The 13,638-nt window shown below is 37.7% G+C and overlaps 1 protein-coding gene across 7 annotated transcripts in view; it reads left to right on the top strand.

The window, feature by feature from the left end:
- Positions 1-13,638, top strand: part of WDFY3 (WD repeat and FYVE domain containing 3) — a 311,818-nt gene that overhangs the window by 59,891 nt on the left and 238,289 nt on the right. For all 7 annotated transcript variants that reach the window (XM_074228578.1, XM_074228572.1, XM_074228575.1 and 4 more), the window contains exon 2: positions 3,677-3,886. In XM_074228578.1, coding sequence (XP_074084679.1) covers positions 3,707-3,886 — 180 coding nt within the window. In that variant the 5' untranslated portion in view covers positions 3,677-3,706. The remainder of the gene's footprint in view (positions 1-3,676; positions 3,887-13,638) is intronic.

Below are 13,638 nucleotides of genomic sequence, written 5' to 3' on the forward strand. Positions count from 1 at the left end.
AAATATGTACAAAAAACCTTTATTCAAGCAAATATTCCTTTATGATTCTGGTAAGGAAGCTGCCTAATTGCTTCTCACTGCCATTAGTAGACTCTATCTCTCATCCTCACTAAACAATATCTCCTCCTTTGAGGTTCATGATATCCAAATATTCTTTTTTATTTATTCAATTCCATGACCTACTCTTTAACTATATCCTAGTTACTGAAATGGTCAAATTTTATATCTTGTCAGCGTCCACACAGATTGTTCTTTTTTTGTTTTCAAACCCTGAAATTCCTTTATGTATCATCTTTTATATTCCACTGTTTTATGACTATTCGTCCTTTCCTCCTCCTCCTCTTTTTCTTCACTCTGAACTTGGTCCTTTTCATGCCTCTCTCCTCTCGGGCCTCTCCTCTTTCTCTTCCTGATCCTGTAGTGAACCTACTCAATTCCATACTAACCTGTAAGCTCCTGTTCTTTGCCACTATGTCCTATTACCAGTTACATGTTGTAAACCTACTCATGGGTTACTCTCATGATCTACCTCCCTCTCTCGGACACTGAATGGAACTAGAGGAAATGGAATCTCCAGCAGCAAACCTGACATTCTTTTCCTTCTTAATCAGTTTGTTATCCTTCTTTCCTCAGTGACTCTTTTAGACCTTCTAACCTTCCCTCAAGCTTCTCATAGTACACTACCCTATCTTCTTAGCCATATTATCACAACTATTCAGTTTCCCATATTTCATCCCCAAAGTTGAGGCCATTGACTGAGAACTCCCTTGCCTTTCCTCCCCTCCCTCATATCAAATCATTCAGACCACTTTCTTCATAGTTTCTTCTTTCATTCTGGCCAAAGTTAATAACTCTTCTATATGTTTTCTGGATTTTACTCCCTGTAGATTTTCCTCTGTTGTCATCCCTCCTCTCTCCTCTGTTCAGGCTCCTTGCCCCTCTGTTCAGGCTCCTCGCCATACAGCTCTTTCATTGTGCCTACAAACAGACTCATGTCTTCCTTATCTTTAAAAAAAAAACTCACTTCAGTGGTGATTCCCTCTAGCTTTGACCCTTGCATCTTTTCCTCTTTCCTCGGCTTCAGCTCTTGAGAAAATTCTTAAGCTTGGGGGTCTCCCTTTTCCTTTGTTCTCACTTCAATCAGACTGTGTATTCTTGCTTCTGACTTCATCATTTAATTAAAAAGTTTTCTCCGAATTATCAGTGATTTACTAATTATATCTGTTGGCCTTTTCTCTGTCATAGATATCTGCAGTATTTGATGACATTGTTAATCACCTCCTCCTGAATATTTCTTCTCTAGGTTTTTAGACACTGCTCTCTTTTTGTTCTTTTCCTATCTGCCTAAGCTCTCCTCGCTTTCCTTTGATATTTCTCTGTCCATGTCATGCCCACTGAACTTGAATTTTTCCAACTCTCTGTACTGGACCCTCTTTCCCCCCCCTTTTTTTTTATCTTAAAGATTTTATTTATTTTGAGTTTTACAATTTTCCCCCCAATCTGACCCCCCCCCCCACAGAAGGCAATTTGCCAAGTCCCTATATTGTTTCCATGGTATACATTGATCCAAATTGAGTGTGATGAGAGAGAAATCATATCCTTAAGGAAGAAACATAAAATATAAGAAACAGCCCTAAATTAGTCCCCCCCCCCCCAAATTAAAGGTAATAGTCCTTGGTCTTTGTTCAAACTCCACAGTTCTTTCTCTGGATACAGATGGCATTCTCCATCGCAGACAGCCCCAAATTATCCCTGATTGTTGCACTGATGGAATGAGCGAATCCATCAAGGTTGGTCATTGCCCCCATGTTGCCTCTTTTTTTTCTTACCTTTGGTTATATTTGGTGATCTCATCAGCTCCCATGGGTTCAATTATCAGCAACAATTATGCAGATGATTTCCAGGAGTATACATGAATGAATAAATAAAGCATTTATGTAGGATTTATTTTGACCAACCACAGAGCTAAGTTTTGGGGATTCAGATATCCCTTTGTCCTTTGGGTTCTGCAGCTTAGCAGATGCAGGTGCCTCTTCTTTAGTGTCTCTTCTGCTGATAAAATCTTATCTGTTTCTGATGCTAATCTATTTGATAGTGGCTAAGACCTTTTGTAGCAGGAATTGTATTTTCTGGTTCTTTAGTAGCTGTGGCCATAGCATCTGTAAGTACAGTGCTCAGGCTGTTTCTCCTTGGGGCTAGCTGTTGATCAGGAAGATGACTGAGGTCACTAAGCTAGAGGCATTGTTGGATTCAGGCTCCTGAACTATCTCCATATTAGCCTGAAGTGAGATGATGTTGATATTGGAGTAGAGGTGACTTCCATGCTGCTTCCTCTCGCCTGCAGGCTATCTTGCCCACCTTTTGGAGAGAAGAATCAAGCAAGAGAATATTGGTGAAGTTTGACTGGGATAGAAGGAATGGTTGTGTCAAAGGAAGACTTGTCAGACTAATGCATGGTGGGAGGAGCAAAGAGACCTTTCTGAATGGCATGAGCCTTAGGCAAAAGAAAGTCTATTTCTTCATCTGAGACTAGAGCCAAGGAGGAGTCAATGAGGGATGTCCTTAAGAGTTTTAAAGTATAGAATGGTGAGAAGAAATAATACATCACAGTGCACCTCCCTATTTTCTTGGGAAAAAATAGGAAGACCCTTTATTGAAAGAAAATGGGAAGATAGGAGTGTAGGGAGCCTGAGGAGAAAAGAAAAAATTGTCTCTCATATGATCATAGTTCATATATTTGAAGCAGGAAGAGCCTCATTGATCACCTAACCTAATCCCCTCATTTTTACCAATGAGTCTTTGAGAAGTTGAGTCTCACTGACCACAGCTCACCTGAAATGACTTGCCCCAGAAGGACCTTGAAAAGAAGAGTGTACTTACTATCAGAACTGCCAGGAGAAAAAGGGTGCATGGGGCTCCACTTTGTTTATTGTTTTCCCTCACAGAGGCTTGATGGCTGCTTGTCAGGTATGCTGTTGTGGAGATTTCTTTTGGAATCTATTCCAACTCTAAAATTCTGTGATTCTGAGAAAATGCTTTCTAATGGTATATTATTACTTGAATAGGCTTTGAAAAAAAGAAAGGAAATTCTAAGACCCATTCTTATTCATAGATTCAATTTTAAGCTTTCTTGAATTGAATGGATTTTTCAGGATTTTTTCCCTTTTAGACCTTTATTCTTAGAAATTGAAAGACATTCTAGCAGGAAAAAAAATATTTTCTACAGGCCTTGTGCTTCACATAGGTTTTTTAACATGTTATCTGTAAGCCATTTAGAGATCTTTTTTTTATCATTCTGATTAATCTGTACCTAGACTCATTTTTGACAAAGTCAGCAGAAACTCAGTAATAGTTCTCTGAGTAGTATGGTTTTCTTAGTTAAGTTTGTAATCTGTCATAAAATTGCTTTTTTGCAATTTTCTTATTAGTAACCTTTGTTTTTTCCTCTTTTCTTTACTGATAAAAAAATTGAATACTTTAGAATGATAACAGTTTTTCTTAAACATTTTAGTTGACCAATTTAAAGGTCATTTGAATTATAAAAAAAGGCAATCATCAACTGTAAGTGGAACAGATGGAAAATCATTTTTTTATATTTTGACTATGGTATATTGGAGCTAGTTTGTTTATTGAGGGATTTTGTTTCAACTTAACTTTATTTAACTTGTTCTTTCAGGATTCTGTTGATTCTTATAAACTGGCCAAGATGAATATGGTGAAGAGGATTATGGGCCGGCCTCGCCAGGAAGAGTGCAGCCCACAGGACAATGCTTTAGGACTGATGCACCTTCGGCGCCTCTTTACTGAACTCTGCCATCCACCTCGGCACATGACTCAGAAAGAACAAGAAGAAAAACTTTATATGATGTTACCTGTGTTTAATAGGGTAAGTATAAAAGATCAAAACCCAAGAAAACTTAGGCCGAATGGAGAGGCAGAGCATTCCTGAACCTACAGGTAACCAGGGTTGAGGTATGACAGCTAGGGAGCACTGTGGAGCTGAGAGCACTGAACCTGGAGTCAGCAAGTCACAGCTTTTTAAGTTCAAATCTGTCCTCAGATACTTATGCTATGTGATCCTGGGCAAGTTACTGAACCCTGTTTGCCTCAGTTGCTCATCACTAAAATGAGCTCAGAGAAGGCAATGGGAAACCACTCTGGTATCTCTGCCAAGAAAACTCCAAATGAGGTTGGGAAGAGTAAGACATGACTGAAGAATGATTAAACAACAAAAATGCCAAAACAGAGAAATGAGAGAAAATGATGTTTTGGAGGAACTGCAATTAAACAGCTCCATGTAGTTAGAATATGGAATGTATGGATGAGAATCTGGAGTAGGAAGACTAGAAATATTGAAAGGGGCCAGGTTAAAAAGAATAATGTTATATTTGATCCTGGAGTAAAAGAAAGGAAGTGGTGCTCCCTGAGCAGAGTAGTGACATGTTCAGACTAATGCATTGGAGCAGTGGTGGGTAGAGTCACAGTAGGGGGAGACTTGAGGTGGGGAGATCAGTTGGAATGCTATTGCATGGTAAGAGGTGATGATGCTTTAGACTATAGTTGTGACTGTGGGAGCTGAGAGAATAAGTTGTATTCAAGACATACAGTAGAAATAGTATAACTTTGCAGTGGATTGGATATGTAGTGAGTGAGGAACCAAGCAGGGTACCTTGGAACTGGGAAACTGAGGGGAGGGGGGGATGTTGGTACCCTCAGTAATGACAGAGAAATTCAGAAGGGAAGATGATTTGGGGTAATAATGAGTTTTGTTTTGGACATATTGAATTTAAGAAGGCTACAGGATATCCAGTTGCAAGTATTCCACTAATATTTTTAAGGACTCTGAAATTCCTTTATCTTGTCAAAATCGTGTTTAAAATAATTTTTTCCTTGTTATGTGAGCTAAAATTTTCCATTTTATTCTTCTACCCTCTCAGAGAGCCATTCCTTATAACAATTTAAAAAACAAAGGAAGAAGGGAAAAGAAATTGGCAAAAATGGAAAAACTTAATATAAGCAATATTCTGTAACTGGAATCCTTTTCCCTTTCCCCTGACTCAATCTCCTTTTTCTATGTATGGAAATTTTTTCCTAACAATGTACTTCTTGGGTAAGAATCCTAATAATGAAGCCTCTGGATCAAAAAGTGTGAGCATTTTAGTCACTTTATTTGTATAATTCCAAATTGTTTTCTAAAATTGTTGCATCAATTCACAGCTCCACCAAAGATGCCCTAATATGTTTGATTTTTCTACCACCCTTCCAATATTGACCATTCCCATATTTTCTCTTTACAGATTACATGGGTATGAGATCAAATCTCGGAGTTTTTTTGATTTGCATTACTCTTTTTTAAATTTTTTTAATATTTATTCTCATTTTGTACAAATAATTTTTTATACATTAATAAAATATTCTTAAGAGTAAACAAAATATCTCCCCCCCAAAAAAATATAGACTCCCTTGAGCGATAAAGGGGAGAGAAAAAAATTAAAATTAAAAAAATAATAGTAGGGGGCAGCTAGGTGGCGTAGTGGATAAAGCATCGACTCTGGAGTCAGGCATACCTGAGTTCAAATCCGGCCTCAGGCACTTAATAATTACCTAGCTGTGTGGCCTTGGGTAAGCCACTTAACCCCATTTGCTTTGCAAAAAAAAAAAATAATAATAGTAATAATTGTAGGTATGACCAGGTGGCACAGCGGATGGAGCACCAGCCCTGGAGCCAGGAGCACCTGAGCCCACATCCTGCCCCGTACACCCAACAATCACCCAGCTGTGTGACATGAAAGCCACCCCAACCCCACTGCCCTGCAAAAAAACCAAAAAAAGGGAAAAAAAGACCCAAAATAAAATAAAGTAGTAATAATAGTAGGGGCGGCTGGGTGGTGGTGGACAGAGTACTGGCCCTTGAGCCAGGAGTACCCGGGTCCAAATCCGGCCTCAGACATCCAACAATCACCGTGCTATGCGGCCCCAAGCAGGCCACCCAGCCCCATTTGCCCTGCACCCCCCAAAATAATAATAATAATAATAATAATAATAATAATAATAATAACGATAACAAAAAATGTGATTCAGTCTGTGTTCTAACACCTCCAACTCTGTCACGGGTGGATCACATTCTTTAGGATAAGTCCATCACAAAAGTTACTTCCATATTTTTCCACCGTTTGCCATTGCTGATCGCAACTCCCTCCTTTCATATTTCTCCACTACCATATACTATATTTTTCTCTCTCCTTTTACTCTGACTCTGCTGTAGGGTAGCGCAGCAGATAGATCCCCGGCTCTGGGGCCAAGAGGCCCTGAGCCCCCATACCACCCCTTAGGCCCAGCATCCACCTGGCCCTATGGTCCCGGACAGGCCATCCAATCCCAGCCCCTTGCAAAAAGTAAAAAAGAAAATGTGTTATATCTGACCACTCTCCCCCATGGTCCATCCTCTCCTCCTTCATTCACATCCCCCCTTCCCCCTATCCCCCCCCTCTTCTTCTTACTCCAGATATCTATACCTCATTGAGCATATATGCTGTTTCCTCTCCTAGCCACCTCTGATGAGAGTGAAGATTCCCTCATTCCCCCTTGCCTCTTCCCTTCCATATCATTGCAATAGCTCATTGGAATAAAGAAAAATCTTATTATATGAAATATCTTGGCCTGTTCCTCCTCTCCTTTTTCTTTCTTCCATTATATTTCCCTTTTTTTTTTTTTGTTGACTCCATTTTTACAACATTTACAACATGTTTTATCTTCAAATTCAGCTTTCTCCCGTGCTTCCATCTATAGAATCTCCCTCTACCTGCTCTGTTAATTGAGCTGGTTCATATGAGTATTATCAGTGTCATTTTTCTATACAGGAATATATGCAGTTCATCATCATTAAGTCCCTCATATTTCCCCCCTCTCCTCCAATCTCCATGCTTCACCTGAGTCCTGTATCTGAAGATCAAACCTTCTATTCAGCTCTGGCCATTCCAAAAGGAACCTTTGAAATTCCCCTGGTTCATTGAAAGTCCATCTTTTTCCCTGGAAGAGGACATTCAGCCTTGCTGGGTAGTTCATTCTTGGCTGCATTCTAAGCTCTTTTGCCTTCTGGTATATTGTATTCCAAGCCCTACAAGCTTCCAGTGTAGCTGCTGCTAAGTCCTGTGTGATCCCGACTGCAGCTCTGCAGCTCCACGATATTTGAATTGTGTCCTTCTGGCTGCTTGTAATATTTTCTCTTGGACTTGGGAGTTCTGGAACTTGGCTATAATATTCCTAGGGGTTGGTTTTTTGGGATCTCTTTCTCGGGGGGATTGGTGGATTCTCTCCATTTCTATTTTGCCCTCTGCTTCTAGAATATCAGGGCAATTTTCCTGTAGTAATTCTTTGAAAATGATGTCAAGGCTCTTTTCCTGATCATGACTTTCAGGTATTCCAATAATTTTTAAATTATCTTTCCTAAGTCTGTTTTCCATATCAGTTGTTTTTTCAATGAGATATTTCACATTTTCTAATAATTTTTCTTTTTTTTGGTTTTGAAGTATTGATTCCTGATTTCTGGTAAATTCATCAGTCTCCCTGAATTCTATTCTTTGTCTGAAGGATTTATTCTCCTCAGAGAGTTTTCTTATCTCTTTTTCCATCTGGCCAATTTTGCTTTTTAAAGCATTCTTCTCCTCAATAACTTTTTGAACTGTTCTATCCATTTGACCTAAGCTGTTTTTTAGCATGCTATTTTCTTCAGCATTTTTTTTGGATTTCCTTGACTAAGCTGCTGGCTTCATTTTCATGTTTTTCCTGCATCTCTCTCCTTTCTTTTCCCACTTTTTCTTCCAACTCCCTCATTTGATTTTCAAAGTCTTTTTTGAGCTCTATCATAGCCTGAGCCCAATTTCTGTTTTTCTTGGAGTCTTTAGATGCAGGAGCTTGTGCTTCCTCATCTTCAGACTGAGTATTTTGGTCCTTCTTGGGCTCATTTGCAAAATATTTCTCAATAGTCTTCTTTTTGTTTCTCTGCTTGCTCATTTTCCCAGCCTGGGCCTGGTTTGGGGTGTTTCTTGAGCTTTTGGGACACTCCCACAAGGGTCTCAGTGTGTGAGGTTCTGTCCTCCCTCCTGGTCTGTGAATGACCTTAAGCGCCCCCCTCTGCCACGGGGCTGATGTGGGGGGGGGGGGCTGCTGTTCTATGGGGGGGGCCTAGACTGTGGTCAGGATCTTAATGTGTTCAGAGCCCCAGAGTCCTGTTTCAGGGGCAGAGGACAGAGCTAGGCAGTCTCTCTTCACTCCCCTCCCTCAGCTCAATGGGCTCATGCCCTGGGGGGCTCCTGCTTACTGGCTCAGCCTGCTTCTGTTTCCTGGATCAGGGCTGGGGAAAGACAATGCTGCTTGCTGTGTGCCCTGAGGGCTGGGCTCCACGTGCATGCTCTGGCAGAGGTCCCCTGCTGTTCCCCCACTTTGTGCCCGGTGCTCCTCGGGGTGCAGCTCAGGAGACTCCCCCGCTGCTGTGAGCTGAGACCCCCAGCACCCTGGGGCTGCCTCCGGGAGGCTGAGGTTCTTTGGCTCTGGTGGGCAACCCCTCTGGCGTGCCGCCTCTCCGACTCCAGGGAGCAGAGCCTTTCTGCTCTTTTCCAGGTTACCTTGAGTAGGAGAACTGCCTCACTGGGTCCCTTTGTGGGTTCTGTCTCTCAAAGTTTAGTTAGAGTCCTTAGCTGATGAATTTTATCAGAGAGCTCATAAGACTCAATCCCTTCTTGTCGCCATCTTGGCTCTGCCCTCGGGGACCTTTTTTTCTGCCAAGGACCATTTGGATATTTATAACATCATCCAAGGGCTTGTACAAAATTATCAGCTTAAATATATTTGGTCGATAGCTCCTCATCTGCAGTTGCCATGGCATCAGATGACCAGATGATCTCACTGAGATGTCTCCTCCCCTGTCCTAAAGCCTCCCTTCATAGAGGGCTTAGAATTTCTAATTAACTTTCCATTTTCCACTAGCTTCTGTGCTTGATTTTTAACTCTGAACACTCCCTGGTGGTTTACTCTTCTACCTTTTAACTCTTCCATTTGCATATTGTCTTACTCTTATTAGATAGTTAACAACTTGAAAGAAAAGACTGTCTTTCTTATTTTGTTTCACCAGTGCTTAATGTAGTGACTGGCACAAAGAGGTACTTAGTGAATATTTACTGAATCTTTTCTATTTTATAAGAATTGTTGAAAAAATTGGATCTGAATCTGGTAAAAATTAATGAGATGGTCAGTTAAGCTTTTAGTTTTCCTAATATTGAACCAGCCCTGCATTGCTGCTATAAATTTTACCTGATCATAGTATATAATCTTTGTCTTATATTGTTGTAATCTTTTTGCTGATATTTTATTTAACATTTTTGCATCAGTATTTTATTAAGGAAATTGATTTATATTTTCTTCTCTGTTTTTACTCTCCTTGGCATAGGTAGCAAAAACCTATTTATGTCATAAAAGGATTTTGGTAGGACTGCTTCTTTACCTTTTTTTTAAGATGGTTTATGTCTTAATTGATCCTTAATTGTTTGGCAAAATTTACTTGTAAAATCCATCTGGTCTTGAAGTTGTTTTCATAGGGAGCTCATTAATTGTTGAGTTTCTTTTTCTAAGAAAGGGTTATTTAAGTATTCTATTTCATCTTTTGTCAATCTGGGGTTGTAAATATTCATCCTTTCCATTAGAATGTCAGTATTATTGGAATATTGGGCAAAATAGGTCCTAATAATTTCTTTGATTTCATCTTCAGTGTAGTGAATTCTCATTTTTGTTTTTAAGATATTGTTTCTTTGATTTCTTCTTTGACACTCGTTCTTTAAGATTAGATTATTTAGTTTTCAATTAATTTTTAATCTGTGCTTCCATAGTCCTTTATCAAATGTAATTTTTATTATTTTAAAAAGGAAGATTTAATATTTCTGCTTTTTATTTTGCGAGTTTTTTTTTTTTGGCAAGGCAGTGGGGTTAAGTGACTTGCCCAAGGTCACATAACTAGGTAATTATTAAGTGTTTGAGAATTTGAACTCAGATCCTCCTATTCCAGGACTGTTTCTCTAGCTACTGTATCATTGTCCTAATATACATGGCTGAAAAAAAAGAATTCCTTTCCATTCACATTAATTTTTTTCTGGAGGTCTATCATATTTAACTTTCCCAAGATTTTATTCATCTCCTTAATATTTTTCTTATTTATTTTATAGTTAGATTTATCTAACTCTGAGAGTATAAAGTTGAGGTTCCCATTAGTATAGTTTTACTGTCTTCCTTTTGTGACTTATTTAATCAACATTTACCTGATCATAGTGTAATTACAATTTAATAATTCTGTGTACTTTGTCATTTGGAACTTATATGCTTAGTATTGCTATTACTTCATTGTCTATGGTACCTTTCAGCAAGTTGTAGTTTCCTTGCTTATGTCTTTAATTAGGCCTTGTTTTACTTTTGAGATCATGAATGCTACCTCTATTACTTTTGCTGACGCATAATAGATGCTGCTCCAGCTCCTTATTTTAACTCTCTGTCTCTCTGTTTCCAGTTTGTTTCTTGTAAACAAAGTATTGTTGTTTACATATTGTTAGATTCTGGTTTCTAATCCGTTTTACTGAGTGTATCCTTTTTATGGGTTACTTCATCCCATTCACATTTGTAATTATGATTACTAACTGCATCTCCCCCATGCTATTTTCTTCTGTTCTCTCTTTTTTTATCCTGTTACTCCTCTAGTCTGATTTGCTTCTTACCACTGCCTTCCTTTATCCACCTTCCCTTTTATCACCCTTCCCACCTTTCTTTATTCCATTCTCCTCCTAGTTTCCTTTTGGTTAAGATAGATTTTGGAAAAGATAGATTTGGTTAAGATAGATGACTGTGTAGGCAGAGTTTGTATGAATCAATTTAGATGAAAATGAGATTCAAGTATCGCCCATTTTCCTTTCCACTGTAAAAATTCTTACTCATTCACCTTTTCTAAGTGATTCTTTTCTCCATGCTTCCTTTTCCCAGAATGTCTCTCTTTCTTGAACATTCACTTTTTTTCAATATCATGCCAATACAACTGACTCACCTTTCATGCCCTCTGTATATATAGAATCCTTTTTAACTCCCCTAATAATGATAGATTTCTAAAAAGTTATAGGTATCATGTTCCCATATATGTTTACCATAAGGTAAACAATTTAAACTTGGGTCCCTTAAGATTTCTCTTTCATATTTACCTTTTTATTCTTCTCTTAAATCTTGTATTTAGAAGTAAAAGTTTCTATTTAGTGTTCTGGTCTTTTCATCGGGATTGCTTGAAAGTCCTCTACTTGATTAAATAACCATGTTTTTCCTCCTGAAAAAAAATTTTATTTTTGCTGGGTAGCTTATTCTGGGTTGTAATCCTAGTTCCTTTGCCTTTCTGAATATACATATTCCAAGTCCTCTGCTTTTTTAATATGTTAGCTGATAAATTTTGTGTCATTCTGATTCCATGGTCTTTGAATGGTTGCTCTCTGGTTTCTCAAAATATTTTCTATTTAAATAGTCACTCTGCAATTTGGATATAATATTCTTCGTTGTTTTCATTGTGGGATCTCTTTCATGTATGGATTAGTAGATTTTTTTTCCCATTTCTATTTTGCTCTTTGGGCAGTTTTCCTTGAAAATTCTTGAAATTCAGTGTCTAATCTTTTTCTTTGATTATGACTTGCACTTAGACAGTGATTCTTGATATTTTATATATTTATTTCGACCACAGACAACATAATTTCAACAATCTTTTTTTTTGCAAGGTTTTGAATTTCACATTTTTTCCTCCTCCCTCCCCCCTGAGAAATCAATCCCATAGAGGTTATATATGTATAACTGTGTTAAACATACATACATGAATCATGTTGTGAAAGACTAATCAGTTTGAAATGGTGGAAAAAAATTAAAGAAAAAATAATACTAGATCAATAATTCTTAAATTCTCTCTCCTAGATCAGCTTTGCTTACTTCTAGATCCTGTTTTATTATTGAGAGGTAAGATTAGTTGAATTATGAAAAGGATAAGAAGATTCTCATTATGGGATAATATTTTGTTTTAATTACAAACAACCAATGGAATGGAGATGAGGAATATCACTCATGTTGACTAGGTAAAAGATAAATTCATGTTATTAAATTGATACCTTCTTCTCAGGCAATCCTTTTGTGATATATTTTTGTTTTTTAAAAGATGGGCATGTTTAGTGTTATCTTTTATATCTACATAGTCTGCTTTTCCCTCCTAGCCCCCCCCTTTCAGGATGCTGTCCCTTGTAAGAAAGAAAGAAATGAGGAAGAGGAGAAAAAGGCTTGTAGAACCATTCAGTACATTGAATAAAGCTGATGAAACATTCTGCATGCTTGAACCTCCCCCGCTCTGCACTTCTCTATTGGAGTGGTGGGAGAAGGTGTCTTCTCATATTTCTATTTTGGAATCAAGCTTGATATTTATAAATTTGCAGTTTCTTAGAAAAAAGATGTGGAAAAAGGAAAAATATAAACAAAATAGGTTAGTACAGGAGAACAGAAGGGAGCATTTTAATTAAGGTGGAATAATAAAGTGATTAAAGATAAGAATGAGATAATTAAATTATTGAAGAAAACAATCAATAAGTTAATTAAAATTCCAAAACCAGGGAAGGGATTGTTAACAGGGAGAAGAGAGGATTGTTAACAGGGAGAAGAGAGGAAGAGTGAGAGGGAGAAAGTCTCTGGGAATAGGGTTGTATCAGAGTAGATTATGTAACAGTAATAATGGAGAAAATGTTGATTTTAAAAAAGGGAAATGAAGAACAATACCAAAAAATCCTAATAATAAAAACTAGGGAAATACAAGAAAATACTAACGAAATATTCTTAACTTTTAATGTGCCCAGACTAAATAGTTCCTTAAAAATCAAAGAGGGCAATAGATTGTATAAGAATAAAATTAAATTATTCAAGAGCATTCATACAATCCAAATGAGAAACTAGGACAAAATTGATCAGTTGAATCCAATAAAACAAAAGTTGTAATTAAAGCTCTCATACAAAGTAAAAATAAAAAATTCACAGGGCAGTAATAATAGCATTTATAGGTCTTTCAGATTTGCAAAATATTTTACAGATATTATCTCTCAAGTTGGTCATTGCAACAACAGTTACTTTTGTTATTCCCATTTTACAGATAGGAAATTGAGGGGCAGGTTAGATTACTTGCCCAGGCTCACACAAATGATTATAGGTTTGGCCTTAAGTCTTGCTGACTCCAGGTCCAGCACTTTATCAAGTAATTGATTGATTCCTAATCTTGTTCTCAACATGCTCTTCTCTGATTCTCTTAATTATAATATAATGCCTCACACTCTCTTTTTCTCCAGATAGCTCTTCAGTATCAATTGTTGTCAGTGTCAATCTTTCTACATATACATATATATATATACTTGATCCCATATCTTGATTAATCTTCATCTTCCCTTTTGCCATCAGCCGTACTCAAGTCTCACCCATCCTTTTAAAAAAACCAACCCTTCATTGGATCCTAGTACCTCTTCAGGGTATTATTCTTTATATATTTTTCTCTTTTCAGTTAAACTTCTTAAAAAAGCTATCTGAATTCACTGCCTTCACATC

Source organism: Macrotis lagotis, chromosome 3 (assembly GCF_037893015.1).
Source record: "Macrotis lagotis isolate mMagLag1 chromosome 3, bilby.v1.9.chrom.fasta, whole genome shotgun sequence".
NCBI lineage: Eukaryota > Metazoa > Chordata > Mammalia > Peramelemorphia > Peramelidae > Macrotis > Macrotis lagotis.